Source organism: Cyprinodon variegatus, unplaced genomic scaffold, assembly GCF_000732505.1.
Source record: "Cyprinodon variegatus isolate N-32 unplaced genomic scaffold, C_variegatus-1.0 Scaffold68, whole genome shotgun sequence".
Taxonomy (NCBI): domain Eukaryota; kingdom Metazoa; phylum Chordata; class Actinopteri; order Cyprinodontiformes; family Cyprinodontidae; genus Cyprinodon; species Cyprinodon variegatus.
In genome coordinates this window covers 1,168,693-1,185,435 of record NW_015150521.1, presented here as the reverse complement: position 1 = coordinate 1,185,435, position 16,743 = coordinate 1,168,693, and the positions used below count along the sequence as shown (strand labels likewise).

The 16,743-nt window shown below is 38.4% G+C and overlaps 1 protein-coding gene across 2 annotated transcripts in view; it reads left to right on the top strand.

Annotated features, from left to right (window-relative positions):
• LOC107083082 (cAMP-specific 3',5'-cyclic phosphodiesterase 4C-like) overlaps nt 1–16,743 on the top strand; it is a 62,636-nt gene continuing 45,893 nt past the window's right edge. The window contains exon 1 of one of the 2 annotated variants that reach the window (XM_015372044.1): nt 1–1,204. In XM_015372044.1, coding sequence (XP_015227530.1) covers nt 909–1,204 — 296 coding nt within the window. In that variant the 5' untranslated portion in view covers nt 1–908. The remainder of the gene's footprint in view (nt 1,205–16,743) is intronic. The other variant, XM_015372043.1, reaches the window with a different exon arrangement.

Sequence of the window (16,743 nt, the reverse complement as noted above, 5' to 3'; positions counted from 1 at the left end):
GAAGGGCGCGCTGTGATGAAGCCAATGTTTGTCGTCGAACTCCAAGCAAATATGAAGATGGAGAGATAATGGTCCATACAGAGAATGATGACTGAAGCTCAGCAACTATCAGTTTGTGCTTTTTATGATACTGTTGGACTAAACACATGAATCTGGAGGAAACTGGACCACTGAGAACAAAGGATTGCTTCTGGGTTTTGGACAAATCTCTGCACTATTCTGATTTATTTATTTCAGAGTGGTTAACAGAGTCCACTTTTAAATCTTACATACAAATGGTCATCTTTTTGGAGGGAATACTGGAGACCTCAGAGCGGAGTTTGCGCACAAGGATGCCGTAGCTCCACATGAATCGTGATAGATGAAGTACTTTTTGAAATTGGCTTGAAGATTTTAGCTCCACGGAAAGACACGCACAGCAATAACAGCGCAACACACAGGGAGAGGAGCCAGCGCCAGCGTGTCTTTGCAATAAGAGGCTGATAAAAAGCAATAAATTCTCCAAAATAAACACTGTCATCCGGCTGTGCGCCATGGGCGATGAGGCGTCAAACTTCAGGAGACGCAGCAGGACCGGTGTCTCATCACCAAAAGCCCATACTACTGAGGATCACAGGCGAAAGGAGAACCTGGGATAAACCGAAATTGATCACCACCGAAAACAATGAGATTAATGGCTTTCTGGATGGCTTGACAGGTTATCACTGTGACAGTTTTTGATGTTATTCAGAAAACCAGGTTCAGACCTGGGCTGTGCTGGACTTGGTCACTTTGATTTGTTCGATCAAGTGGCAGCGAGGGACATGAAACCATTCGCTTTTTGCTTGAAAAACACGATTACAGCCATATCATTTAATCGATAAGTACACAGGGGGATATTAGTTCCATTATATTTGATTTTTTGCACAATGATGGAACCACCACCATGTTCAAAGAAGAGCCTTTCCCTGTCTCTCCCGGTTCCTCGTGAGGGACAGGCGACTCTAAAACCTCCCCAGCATCTTTGGAGACAGCCCCGGACCCCGATTAAAATCAAACACCGGGGATACTCCGACACCGACCGGCACCACCACCGGCACATGGAGCGCTCAGATGCGGTGGATACGAGTGACCGACCGGGACTGAAGAAGTCTCGGATGTCCTGGCCATCCTCCTTCCACGGAACCACAAACACATCCATCGGAAATTGTATCGGGAACAAACGGTAGGCGAAAGAGGGGAGCAGTGCGCATCCCAACCATCCCAATAATAGACCATGGCAGCCCACAAGGCATATGCGTAAACGGGGAAGGAGGGGTAGTGGTGGGGTGGAGAGTGGGACATTTTAATGAGTGCGTAATAACGCAGTGCATCTGAAGGGTTAACCCATATGCGGGGGTTTCTACCCAGAGGCTTGGGTGCGTTATAAGTCCTTGGGCAGACAGATGTGTAGTAAAATGCAAAAAATAAATAAATAAATAAAAAAAACAGAAAAAAAAAAAACATTCCACCCACTCGTTAGGCGGAATCATCTGTAAATCCCAGAACCAGCTTTACAGAGCATCCACATGTTACATGTAACTGCAGATAGGTAACACGATACGCACCTAATTCAGCGACAGTGCCACTGAGCGCGCTCCAGGCCTTATGAGTGGGCGGTGGAGCAAAAGTAAGGCAGCGCATGGCAGTACCCAAATATGAAACTGCCCTGACCTCTGACCCCTCTGAGGGGGTTGAAATAAATAAAATATATATATAAAAAGAAATACATGTAATAGGATGAGAGGGAAATTATGCAGCGCTACCTGAACATGTGTCACCACACTGTCAACACAGATGGTTTCAGACAACATCTAATCTGGCCCACATGGCTTCTCTCTGATCAGATATGACAGAGATATATTTATTGCATCAAGCAGAGGACTTTGACTGGCACTGCGGACTGAAGAAAAAGCTAAAAAAACAAGAATCTCACTACGCCTAACTGCAGGAAGCATAAATCCCTGCAAAGCTGCTTTTTTGAAAAACAAATAAGCCTTAATGTATCTTGTTAACCAATAAAATTAGACTGAAGTCTTTTCATTAAGTGAATCGTGAAGCAGTTTGAGTTTGATTCAACACTTTGTCTTCAAACATTTGGTCTATTCACCTTTTAACAGGAATGAAGCAGTTCTTTTCCTTTTCTTAGTTGCTTCTTTTCAGTGAGGTATGCACAGTCTGTTCAATATGTGGTAGGTTTGCAGTTAAGTGACTCATTTTTTGTGTGAGAATAACCAAGGCCTATGCTGATTTTTCAGTTTTAAGTCGGATTTCTAGTGTTTTTTTGTGAATATGATTAGAAGTTTACACTAATGATAAAAGACAGTTAGAGAAGGCATTCGTGGCTTTTTTTTTTTCCGTTTGCCCTTGTCATTTATTTAATGACACAGACGGTCATCCCAGCAGGCCCCTGGAAGTATAGGAAACATGTCCAGCTGACTAGAGGATAGCCGGATATGTATTTGAGACCCCAGGACACGCGCTAAGGCAGTCCAATCTTTAGTGCATTGGGACTTACTCAGCCTGCCCTCCTCTCTATGTGGGCGGTCAGAGAGAAAGAGAGAGACGGAAATAATTTGATTCTAACCAGTACAGCTTTCTGTGCAACACCAAACTGTGCATGTTCATGTCAGTGGATCGTAGCGCAATAGGTGTAGTGTACGATTTATGGTGTGTTTTTGTGATACCCACAGGTCAGGAATGCATGGAGCGGCCACGGTTGCCAGATAAATGTTGCGTGTCCAGAGTAAGGTTGAAATACAGTCTGCTGGGTGTGTGCATATGTGTGTATGGAGTCCTCCATGTGTGGGTTGTGCACAGGTTGGTGCATGACCTGTACTCCATATGGTTGCTATTAAACCTGACTTTATCTCTTCTCACATCAGTGGGAGAACAGAGGGACTTCTGTTGTGTTCTTACAGCCCTTCTCCAGTATTAGAAGGAAAATTAAGTCTTTCTCTGTCATTATGATCGGATGGAAAATGCTTTGAGGAGATGCCTCATCCTGGCTTTGTTTTTATTAGCTTTCATGAAAATCCATGTTGATGCAGCATCTCTGTGATTGTAGCCCATGGCTATGTTAGGTTAAATCCGGCCTATAGAAAACAGCTCAGACAGCATATATAGAAAAACCTCTGAACACTCTTATTTACATGAGTAGGATGCAAAAAAATGAGGACCCTATAGCTGGGCGGATGAACGACAAGGACCAGGTGTGAAATCTTAAATTCAGCTTCTGAAGATTCAACGGAATATTTATAGATTTGTAGGAATCCATCACGTTGGGTGAATTTGAATTTTTATATTAGCAAACCTCAACAAATCTTTGGGATGGGTCTTAAAACAAACTTCCAAATTATATGTTAACATACTTAATATGTTAATATACTTAATAACTCCAATTCTACCTGTACTTTGATGACCCCGTTAGTTACAGAGTTCATTTTTACGTTTTTCAGCAGTATGGTCTTGCATGATCATATCTTTAACAAGAAACCTTGTAGTTAAAATGCAATATATCAACAAGAAGACTAAGGTCAGAGTCAGACAAACACTTATACCCTTTTCCCACTGGCCAAAAAAAACAATTTAAACCCAGAAACAATCAGCTTTTAGCGGCATTGCAAACATCTCACTGTCACATGTCTTCACAGGTCAAACGACTTGGCAAGTGACCTGCGTTAAAATCATCTCAACTTTGATCGGTATACATTGGGAACACCAGTTTGACACCTGTATTTACATGATATCATTGAACGCAACATATGGACGTTGCCACACCGCGTCAGTAACGTCTGATCTAACAAGCCGAAACAACATTATTTACATTCGATAAACATGGCGCAGCACTTATGAGAGGGATTCGGACAGATAATAGAGCGAAATAATAAAGCACACTTATTACGCCCTGGCTTCCTTACATGTTGCCCTCCATTGTTTACTTTCCTGATTTCTGTCACACTGGTGACAGTATCAAAGTTAACCCAGCTGGATGATGTCACCAGACGTGGGGGGACAGAGAGTTGCACTCTAGGGGTTAGACCCAGCTTTTTTTGCCAATGGGAAGGGAACCAAATGCCGATTGATACCGAGCCGACCCATCTTTGAAAAACACACCATAACCTGGTATTTTCAGCGTGAATAAGGCTTTAAGAAAGGTGATCTTTCCTGCTCTCTCTCCATGCCCAAACTTTGGAATAATCTAAGAATACATTAAAGTGTAAATAATAGAATAGAAATACCCTTTATTTTCCCTCAATAGAGAAATTCAGGGGTAATAGAAGGAAAGTGACAAGTCAAAGAATATTTTCTGCAAAGGTAAAAATGTAAGTAAGCATAAAAGATTGTAAAGAAAGGGCAAATTGACGCCATAAATATCTGCAGTTACTCAAAGTTACATAATCTGATTTAAGATATTCAACTCATAATCTTAAAACTTTTTATTTGATTTTAAATACTCATCTATAGTCTTGGTTTTAGAATAAATAGGGCTTTTTAATTTTCACTATTTCCATTATTTTGTATTACATGATTTTGTTCAGACTAATGCATTATTTTCTACTTGTGTCTGTTTAACATTTTAAAGGAATTTTTTTCATTATTTTGTTTGTGTTGTGCAGTACCCTGGTGTACCTTGTTTTTGGTAAAGTGTATTCCACTGTTCAAACTTAATCATACAGGAAAATGAATGCACACATCAATATTTTCCAAATAAATCCCTGAAGACAAATCAAAATTTTACAAGGCCTTTGCTAATAAAGCTACAAACATATTTATACACTGGCGCTGTTTAAAATAATTTATAGTTCTACATCATATACAATTAAACGGGTTGAAAAGTAGATAGCTGCAGAGACAAACTCTCCCTTATAAAACCTAAAAACAAATTCATAAAGTAGCAACAATTTATATCAATCTTTTTTTTTAGCATCTTGTTGTTAGCAATGTTTTTGCTATACTTTTGTTGTCATTTTTTCTTTAATATAAAAACTTTAAAGTGTGTTGTTACAAATGAAATAGGCTTATTTTTAACACAAATATGGTATATTTAGTAGCACTCTGATAAATAGCTAGTAAAAACCCATTACTGTGTGGTTTTACCTTAGCAACTCAGCTGGAAGTGGAAGAGCTGAGAGTAACATTAATAGTTTGTTAATAACAACTGGTCAGTGTGTGGCTCAAACTCCAGCTAATGTTGGATTGGGCACCCTATGTACAGTTGTTGACAGCTGCTCACTTTCCCTTCTCACAATTTTCCTCAAAAGAGATACCACGGACAGCTCCAACTTCTTCCAATCTCATCTGATATGCTTCACCCAATTTTGAAAGCAGCTCAGCACCCTTATGAAACTTAACAGGCCGATGCCATCCTTATGCGGGTTGGAGAAAAAAGCTGCAACACAATGCGATGGCATAGCTGTATCTTAATTCATGAAAATTTTAGCAGCTGTCCATAATAAAACCATTGTTCCAACTCCTAGCTGTTTTCCTGCATACATACACTCATGTTTGCTCCCTCAGTCACTGAGTAGTGCTAGACTCATCTGAATGGCAGAGATTGTTGATCTCATTGATTTATTGATTATACTACCATTTTAGTCAAAAAAATTCTAGAAAATGACAATATCATGTCAACAAGATCTTAAAATATTTAAGTTGGTAAAGGCCATTTTGCCAAACATCAGTAAAAGGTACATTTATATTTTTAGTATATGCATCTATTACTTTATTTTATTGAGTAGATGAAAGTAGATAAACAATTTACATTTGTTTGCCCAAGTCTTAGTTTAAGCAAATCAGTAACAGTCATCCCGCACTGGGAAAAACGGCCAAAATGGAACTTAAAATGTAAAAAATAGCTAAAATTTGTATTGATATTACTATATTAACACTGACAATGCATATGTAAATTTCTGGACCAAAACATGTTTTTATTTTTAGCATACAATCTTATCACAGGAGAAAGACTGAGTGTCCTCATACAGCAGAGAATGGGGGCCATAATCAGTCCTTGGTTCTCTCGAAAACTGGCTGACCCAGAGCTTGACCTTAGTGCCTCAAAAGAGCAGGCAGTTCAATCAAAGAGGGGTCGGTCAAGACCTCATCTTGCAGCTCCACAGATCATTGATTCCGATAGCCGCTGGAGGGGTAGCCTCACTCAAGGTTCAGAGAGAAAAAGATTGAGATGTGACAGAAACCCTAGATACAAACTGTTCCTATCACTCTTGAGTCTGGGAATGAGAGAATCTGGGTACTCTTCTGCGTAATCCTTTGAAGAATCACTTTCTGCAGTTGTTTTTTGCTTGTCTATTTTTGTGCCTATCTTATTGCGTACAAAATGGCAGTCTTAGTGGCAATCAACTTCTCCCTAAGGGTGTCAGTTTGCCTCCTCCTTGCATCTCTGATGCCTTTTGTTCAACCATCTCATCAGCTATTCCATACGGGGATGCTAATATGTGTGTATCAGTCATCAGGTCCCATGTCCTCTACGCACTCTGGAAAGTGACAGAAAACTGAGCTGACAAACACAGAACAGCAGCTTATCTTACAATTCTGCTGCTGTGGTTGTTTGATTTGTGCTTTTATAGATTTCATTTAATCCGCCTGTCTAAATACAGGCTAAACCTACAGACTGTAAAGTGTGTAAATATGAAGCAAAACCCTCTGGATTTGCTTGAGGACTGTGGTGCTATAAAGTGAGAAAGAAGTGCCGAAAAGAAGGGAAGTTTTCACAAAGTTGAATCCCTGCAGAGAGCCCGGTTTCTGTTCAGTTATCTGTAACAATTTCAAATCAAAGTTTTTCCTTATTTTCCTTCCCACCCTCCTCAGGCTATCTTAAAATGGTATTTCTCTTTTTTTCCCAATAAGCTTTAAATCTAACTCAGATTTCTTTCTCTTTCTTGCCTGACTGGTCATCCACCACAATAATTTAGATCATAATGCTGTACAGCTCCAACTAATTACCTAACAGCTGTATCTTGAAGTTGATCATACATTTACATAGAAACAATAAGAAGTCACCACACTGAGGGTGTTCTTTCCAGTAAATGTGTCTTAATAGCGCTAACTAATGGACCTCTTATCTCATTTGTGTGCTAAAACCATCTGTTTAAGCTACAGATTGTGTTCCTCTGTGAATACATCATGCTTTCTCTTTACTCTCAGAGCTAATTAGTATCTGGAGGCGGTGCGTGTGCTGGAACGCCGCTCGCTACTGGCCGGCTCAGGCAGATCATAGAAAACCTTGAGTGAAATCCCTTTAAGTTAACACAGGGATGACACCAAACAGGTGTGTGCTTGAGGGCTGAGCATGTAGCCTTCACCTGAGGTCCTTCCCTGTGTATATATATAAAAATATTTATATATAAAAAATCCCATCTTGTTTGGAGCTTCTGGCAGAACAGTCAAGCCACTGGTTTTGCACATTCAGCTGGTTGTGTTAACCCAGCGGAAACATTGGCATCCTTGCATTTTAATTACCTTCGCACTGAATTTTATTAAAGCAGTGATTGGTCCTTTTTTGCACACAAGTGTGACTGGGCAGCAATCCCAGAGGCAGCAAACAAACAAAAGAGAGCTGCAGCATGATGCACAACCAGTCAACCCGTACCCTGCCATTATCTTCCCGTTCGATGGTGCTTGCCTGCTTTCATTTGATTCCAAACAAGTCCTTATAGTCACTCCTCATATTGTGTTCATGTCCATTAATTCCCTGTTATTGAACTTTCTGTCTTTATTATGCTCCACTTTCCTGCGTTTCATTTGAGATAGCATTGGGATTTTGATAAGCCTGGTGCCATATTTACTCTTATCTTATAATATTGTTTAAATCAGTCTTTTGTTCATTCAGACGACAGCCTTTGATCCTTACCTAACTCTAAATGAGGGATATTGATTCCATCTTTGTTTTTTTGGTTCTCCGTTTTGTCTTTTCACTGTGCATTCCCTCTCTGCCTATCTTCTCTACGGCTTCCCGCAGCCTCTGCGATTGTTTCTGATAGGCCCCTTATTGTTTACAGCAACATTAAGCACACTGTCACGAATCCATAATTTCATTCCACACTGTCTTTTGTCCTTTGACTTTCTCCGTGCCTTGCAATGAACCCCCCATCTTGAAGCCGTATCAAATCTTAAACCTTAACATTTAAGTGGAGAAATAATAATATTTAGAAATAGATATCAACCTCCTTCTCTTACGAGCATATTGAGAACAAACACCTTCTTTATGTGGCTGGAAATCAGCTGGCATTAAAAAAGAGAGTTCAAACAGACCTAGACATCAAAGAGATGTTGGTTTAATAGAAAAAAATATATTTTTTTCCATTTTCTCTGAAGTGTAAAAAAAAAAAAAATCTCCTTTAAACCCAATTTTGAATCATGTTTTTCCTTGGATTTGTTCTTCTTATTAAAAAATAAACCTTGTTAGCTGCAGTAGCAGTAATTTATTCTTCCACCCCATTGGCAAAGAGGAACTGAGAGTGAAAAAAAAAAAAATCTTTTGATTGAAATTAAATTGGCCTCTTTAAACGAAGATAAAGGTCCTCAATGCTAAAAAGGATTTAAATGTCACAATGTGCAGTTTTCAAAATTTGGCTTTGAGCAAATACATCAACTGAATAAAAAAATGCTGAACAATACTCCAGGTTTGAAAAACCTGCATTTCAAGAGCGCTGTGCATCCAGAAGATGAGATCTCTCAGAAACAGGCATTGTGTTTTAGTGGGAGAAAAATGTTTTTCACCAATGATAGGAATGGAGTGATGCTACCAAGAGTGGGCCACCCCCCACTGAAACGTGCTTTAGGCTGCTGTCTTAGTGAAGATCTGTCTAAATGACTGAGACTGACAATCCGTCTGTCAGCTGAGTGTCAGTGAAGCGTGCACACGGCGGAGCAGAAAAAGCAAGTGGTGAGGCTGTGTGGCGGAGCGTCATGGCTGACGGTCGTGTGGCTGGTGAGGGAAAGTGCAGAGTATAGTTCAAAGAAGAGCTCAAAACAAATCAGAGCTGAGAGGGATGAAGGCATGCACCTGGAGACTACGCTTCGTGCTGAGAAACTTGCTCTGAGACGACTGAAGCCATCGTCTCATCTCAGGTCCCAGGCAGATCTCCTGCCTGTGGACAGTTTTCTTGCCCAAAATTTCTGGCACAGTCAGCTTCACTGGACGGCCATAAAAAGGAGTATTTCCTGTTTGGAGGAACCAGACAGATGGCTTTACTGTGTTCATTGTGGCCTTCTCCAACATTTCTGACAAAACCAAAAAAAAAAAAAAACTTTGATCAGATTGTATTTTCTATTGTTGGTCCACATTTGTTTTCCTGGGTGCATCATTATTGAGAGACAGATTGAGAGGGTGGCTGAGGCAGGGTTATAAGACAAAAAGAGTTTTTGTTTTCTACCCTCTTGCTCCTGTCGTACAACTTGCTGAAAGTCCTTTTATTTGAGCTTACATACTGATAATACAAACAGTTTCAGCATGAGAGCTCCCTAAATGTGCCAATGAATATTTCATAATGTGCTAATTTAGAAAATAGGCAAAACAAATCAGGCAGTGAATGCTGATTGCTGTCTGAGTCTCTTGAAGGAAAGAAGACTGTTTCACATTCTCGGTGAGAAAAAGAAGCTAAACGCTGTGTCATGGGGAGCATTAATGGCTCAGGGCTGGATAAATTGTTTTATTTCTTAATTTATGCTACTTTTGTGGTGTAAGCAATATTTTTACTAATATTTGGAGATTTTTTTCAATCTTTTATCTTCCTAAGTACCTACAATCAAATATTCGAAGAGATTTGCCATTAATTACTACTCACCAACGAAAATAAAAGCAGGTTAAAATGCAAAAGTTTAGTCTTTACAAAAATGGGTCGGCAATCTAGAAAAGTAAAAGCATCAAAAAGCACAGAGGTAAAATATAAAATTCACCTCAAAAGATGTTTTTTTTTTAAACCTTTTTACATTTTGTTGTGTAACAAGCTTGACATTATTTATTATTGTTTTTTCAATAAACAATCAATATCAATCACTATATCAATGTCTTTTCAATTGTAAACTAAAATTTCAAAAGGATTAAAGAAACTTTAGCATCAGAAACCTAAAAAATATCTCCTGCATTTGTATTAAGCTCCCTAATACAACATCTTGTAACTTTTGCTGCAATTAAAGTTGTAAGTCTTGTCTTCCTCATCTATATACTGAAGTACTTGCAAATTTATCTTGATAAAATAGCTGAAGCTAAGTCAATTGAGTAGGGAATGTTTGTTGATGTCAGGTTTGAAGTGTTCCCAGACTCTAAATAAGGTTGATACTTAAACTTTACAAGGCCATTCTACACTGTAAGAAAACCTCTGAAAATGAAACAAAATGTGTATTTACCCTTAAAATGGGCAGGAAAATAAGAAGATGTGCCAATGGAATGAACATTTTTACCCATAGAACAAGATAATCAGATAATTTGCACTTAAAATAAGACAATAAAATTGCTTTTTTCTTATTCTAAAAGTTTATTTGCTTGTTCCTTTGTCAAAGTATCTCACTTACCTGCTCAATTTAAGAAAACTTATTTTAAGAAAAAAATTACTTGCTTAGATTAACATTTTTTACAGTGCTAAACATAAAATACTTTTATACGACCATTCCTCATAGTGACTGTATAGCTGTATTTAAATCTCTGATGTTCTAGAGTCTTTTTTGCGGTATGTAACAGAATTTCTTACAGTATCATAACAAATTTTGCTCCAACTAGGGTTGTCATGATGCTAAAATTTTAAATTCAATATTGATACCCAGGGAAATATTCAAAACTCGATACCATTTTTGTTACCATTTAAATAAAAAGCATAAAAACACATTTATTGAGATGAAAAACTCACCTTTATCAATCTCAACATGGAACGTTCTTTCTCAACAGAAATTGAGATTAGTTCAATAAGTTAAATCCTTGTGTAAATAAATGTTAAATTAAAAAACTGTTTAATATTGATATTTAGTATTGTCTCCAGATATAGTGTATGAGTATCAACACTTTTTGCTGAGTATCGATACTTTTGACAACACCAGCTCCAACCATCCTCCCATCATCTCTGAACAGCTTATCTTTCCTTAGAGCATAATTAAAATTCCAGTCAAATGTCTCCACATCTGTGGTTGCGAGTTATGAATGTTTTGCTATGCTTTGTATAAAGTACATTTAAGTCCCATTGTTAAGGTTTGTTTGAGTAGCTGTAGACTTATGCATACTGCAGTTTCCGCTGTTTTTAAAAGAGCTTCTCTTCCATATCCTGACCTCTGCTAAGTCAAGTGTGAGCTATACAACCTGCCAAAACATTTTGTGTAGGTCATGCTCATGTTCACACATTAAGGGGAAATGTGCAGGCTGTTAGAGGGCAGAGAGAGGAGAAAAACATGGCTCAGAGGTTCAGGGTGGTATTTTTTATGACACTCTTCTTTTCCAGCTTACTTTTTTTGGCATTTTGAAGACACTTCATTTTCTTTGATCCATGGTAAAAAAAATCCCTCCTTTAAGTTTCTTCATTATATAGTTTACCCTGTCTGGATGGGATTTCTGAAAGATACTCCTGCCGAATGGGAAATGCATTTTACCTCCAACAAAGGCAGACTAATTAGGACAAATGAGGCCTTGGGTTTCTTTATTTCTGTGTTTATTTGTGATTAAAGGGCTTATTTTATGATTGCTTGTGTGGATTGGGAGTTTTGTTGCGTGAGGATTCCTTGACGGAGATCAGAACCGACTTCTATCTCTGGGCACCCCCTCCCAAATGAGAGTTGCTTCTTGTTTTTGTTTTGTTTTTTCCTCAAGAAGATTCTAAAAGCTTTCTGATGCAATACACAGCAGAGATAGAGCCTGGTTAAATGGGCAATTTCCCTAAACCAAGCAGCTGTTTGGTGCAAAAATTCAGAGATAGATATTTGCAGGAGCTTAAGTCAGCTGAATTCAAAATAGAAATATCTTGAAGGAAGAGGATAGCCCTGCTATGATAATTTCCCTATTGTCAGCTTTAACTGGGTTGACTTCATCAAACAGGTGGGATGAGAGAGGCAGAATCCACAGGGATGCAGTTTAGAAAGGAGAGTTGAGATAAGGTAAATGTGGAAAATATAAGGCAGGAGCGTACATCTGTCTCCAGGACAGAAAATGAGGACGGCTCGCTTCACAGATGACTGACAATTTTGTTCTTTGTCAGATAAAATTTCATGCAATATCTGTCTATAATTGGTCATGCTCGTTGCTACTGATGGCCACAGTTGCACAAACCAGCGATATTGTGTACATAAACGGCGGCCTTCTTCTCTCTCAGGGTGCTATAAATAGGAGGAGAGAAGCCCGGGGCTCTCAGTGTAATAAGATTAAACCAAAACCAGCCTCAGCTTGCACTGTTTTATTGAGTTTTATTTCAGTTTCTATGCTATATTCCAGTATGTATATTGAAGATATTGATGATGGCTGCTGCCTCTGCATGCTGAACTGAGTCCATGGAAGAGCATTTTACTCAAGCATCAGTATGTTGTGTGCATTTGGGAAGACATGCATATTGGAAGGCAGATAAAGCGCAACAGAATGATGAGTGATAACGTGCGAGTCGTGTGTGAGTATGTGTGTAAGGTCCTCGTTTTGCCCCCTGCAGGGCATGGCACATGAAGACGCTCTCATAATCACGGTAAAGTGTTTGTCACCATGCGGCAGCATCATGAAGCTTCAACCTCTGACTGGAAATTAAATCTCCTCTTTACTTCTTGACTTTTTCATGCAGTTTTCTTCTCTCTTTTTCTGGCAGAGGAAAAAAAAACAAACAAAAGCTGACCGCAGTACGTAAGGCTTGCGCGCTGCTTTCGTAAAAAGGCAGACGTCGAGTCTCTTTGGCACAATTAACTGAGGCTGCCTGTGCGTGAGCATGTGTTTGGGTGAATGCTTGCTTTTGTGCGATGTAAAAAGTGTCTGAGGACACGCAGAGTGGAAGACATGCATTCTGTTTAGACATACTGACGACTCTCACAACCCATATTCCCAAAGTCTGACATTTCAGACGGTCTGCTAGACTCTGACTGCTATTTCTATCACCATGCTCAGGCCTCATTATCCAGTCAAAGCATCAGTTATGGAGAACATGGCTCCCCAGGTTAAGTCGATTCTGTGCTGATAAATATAATACAAGTAAGTATTATCTCCTACTTCTGTTCCCATTAGCAGCAAACATTGCACTAACATGCATCATAACAGTGAAAAGCATGTATAAATGAGGAAGGTGATGGAGAAAGACAGCAGCAGCAATTTAAAGCAACCATGCAGATGACCGGAAGACATTCATTACCTACAGCTTTGTTGGCTTTTGGATTTCATTGAGTTTAAATAAGGCAAACCTTTCATCAGGAGAGTGAATAGCCGACCTGTCTTTTGTACAGGCTGCTGTTAGATAAAAAGCTTCCAGAGCGAATGTTAAAAGTTCTGTTTTAGTCACACAATGTGAAGAAGAAAAAAAACAACAAAGTAAGAGAATGAGTGAAATCAAAAGTGCTCATGCTTTAAAAAGAGAGCGAATCTAAACGCGGCACAAGAGGCCAGCGAGCAGCATAGCATTAAAATGACAGACAGATTGACTCATCAGACAAGCCCCGCTGTAAGGCAATGGCCCCGAGGCAGTTTCACCATAAATGAATCTCTACTGACATCCCTGCCTTCTTCCCACTAATGCAATCTCATTGCTATCTAGGATAATCATGTTCATTTCCTTATTGTTCTCTAACTAAAATGACTGTCCCATGTAGCGCCTGCTATTATTTTTATTAGCATTATAACAGCAGCAAGATGCAGCTTCTTTTGTCTAATTGTTATAATCTTTTCAGGATATCCTTTGTAGATAAATTAATGGAAGGCAAAGTGACAGGACGGTTATTTGGACAAACAAGCTTATATAAGTACTTTAAATGTGGATGATAGAATATAAATTTGCAAAATCTCTGGAAAAAAATATGCAGCAGTCCTTGAAGTGTTACTGTTTGGTTGCACCAACGTGGTCATGAATTTAAAAGGTTTATACAAGGTTTACCTTTAATTTGAGTTCATTTATGATGGTGGGGGGATGCATAAAGAAATATATATACATAAATAATCAGACCTAAAAACAGAAAACTAAATTTTTTTTAGAATTCATACTTTCTAAAGTAAAGCAGATTTTTAAGTAGGGTCTTTATAGTACTTTGTGGCTTTCTTTTTCCTTGTGGTATAAATATGATGTAGAATAGAATAGAATAGCATTTATTGTCACAGTTGGATAACAGCATGAAGACAAAACATCTTGAAGCTATATCTCTATAATAACAATTAGTCTGCATTCCAAAACACTTTGGATAGATTATAGAAAAAAAGTTTTTTGGGTTACCTGTGGGTATCTGGGGCTGGCGTCGCCTCTTTTTCTATTCAGGACTCTGTAGGGCGAGTCTTGGGCCACCCACACCTGCTATTAAGCATATTTTCCTTCTGAAGAAGCTTTGTAAATCATTTATACATGAGCATGCACATGCATACATACCACAGGAGTTTTGTTCAAGTTGTTTATGGATACACACTAATACTACACAGATTTACACCACCCTCAATAATATTGTGTAATCAACATAGGTTTTGCCTTCAACACACACAGATATCTAAGAAAAGCTGCTGCTCTGGAAGCTTTTTTTGATGTTTACTTTGGTTGTCTGTTGTCTTCTTTTTGCTGTTGTTGTGATCCCTGCTTTCTGATCTCATGTCCTAAAGTTGTGGAATCAGACTTCTAGGAGTTACTGTATATCTTTTGTGTTGTCTATTTTGGCTGTTGTGTTTAATTTTCTCTCTTTTCATATGCACTTTCCTGTCTCTATCTCTCTCTCTCCCCTTAGTTCTTATCCCCTCTTTCTTTCTCACCTACCTTTCCATCTCTGTGTCTGTTGTATACGAATTTACTCACTAAATAATTTTCAGTGAAGTGTCATATACAAGTACCAAGTGTGCCCTTATGGCATTAGTCATAGTGGTCTGCTAGCATCTAGGTCTGGGACTTCTATTCCCACAGCTATATTGACAAAATAGATACAGTATCTTTATCAGTGGTCTTGGTACCTTGTGATCATGGCGGATTTTGTGATACTAGTAACATTGCCAAATTTCATTTTGGTTACACTGAAATATTATCTTCTACATACTTATTTGATCCTTTAAATCTTTTGCAAATTTTTGCCTCTAATACCTCTATTAGAGCTCAGCTATAAGGGTCTGCCAATTAAACAATAGGATCAAATAAGTATAAATCTGCTTAATGTATCTCTTTACAAGCACCTGGGCAGAATGCACTTGGGATGTAAAGTTTAAGGTTGATTATGTTTTCAGTGCATTATTAAATAAAGTGACATGATCATCAGTCTTCAATAAAACCAGAAAACCTGAATAAAACTCACAATTTCATCATCATTCATCTGACTGAAATTACTTTAACCCCCAAAACAAGGTTCATGCAAAGTATTTAACACTTGCTTTAAACACAGCTTTTTGATATTACAACAAATATTAAAGAGAACATGATGTTTTATTTCATAACCTTGTAAGCAAGTTGGATCTTTTTGCAGTTTCACAAATCTAACTGAGCACTAAAGAAGAAATGTGCATGCACCTGCTCCATCAGAAAACAATTTGTAAAGTTGAAAGGACAAACTCAGTTTCATTTGCTTTCGTAATTTCTGAAATGATGACCAGAGGAACAAACAAGCTAAGTGATTGGAGGATGTAACAGAGGTCCAGAGCAATATACCCTGCAGAGTCAAAACTGAAAACATCCCAAATTACAACTGAAGGGACAAGAGTTGCCTCAGTATCAATAAGAAGAGAAATATTGTCCTTTGCTGTGGGGAGTCTGATGGCTGAAGCTTAAATTGGATCTTACAGCTTCCTACTCTGATGATTAGGGGATAAACAAGGATGAGGATATGGCCTTTTTGGCTGGTTTCTTCACCAGACTTTTTAAAGCCTAAAATGGCTCTCAGTTTCTGTCAGAGAATCAGAATGATCTATAAATACTTGCCCACTTTGTAAACTTGCAAAAGCAAAGTACTTTTGCACGCTATCAGTCATTTTTAGACACATCTATTTCAGACAACTGCAGATAATTAAAACCCAACTGTGATAGAATCTTAAAATGAAAAATCTTACATAAAACAACCCTTCCACTCAAACATTAATTGTGATGGATGTAGTTTCTAATAAACAGCACAGCTTGATTTTTAAAACATGAATTGGATGCATATATTAAAATATATGGTCTCATCTATGGAGGGTACAAAAAATGCATAAATAACAATCCAAGTAAACCTTGAAGTGGAAATTTATTATGGGGTAATCTAATTAAGCCCTCTATAAAGTGCATGGGTTTGAATGACCAAGAATTAATGAACAACCCAGAAACCGTTAAGGTCTAAGTCTGACATGAGATGAGAGAGGCTACAACACCAGCAGCACTTTCTATATGCTACACCTGCTCCAAAATGAACACCTTTAACCCTTTCAAGCCAAGTGTAGCATATTTGATACCTGAGTTTTTGAAACCTCTGCATCATGAGCGTGAGAATTTTGTTCTTGAAACCCTGACTTACATAATCAGCCATATTTAGTGAACAGAAAACATATAAAAGAATGCGTAATGTATCAAAATTTATGCAAATAAATGATGTAATTTAAAGCTACAGTGT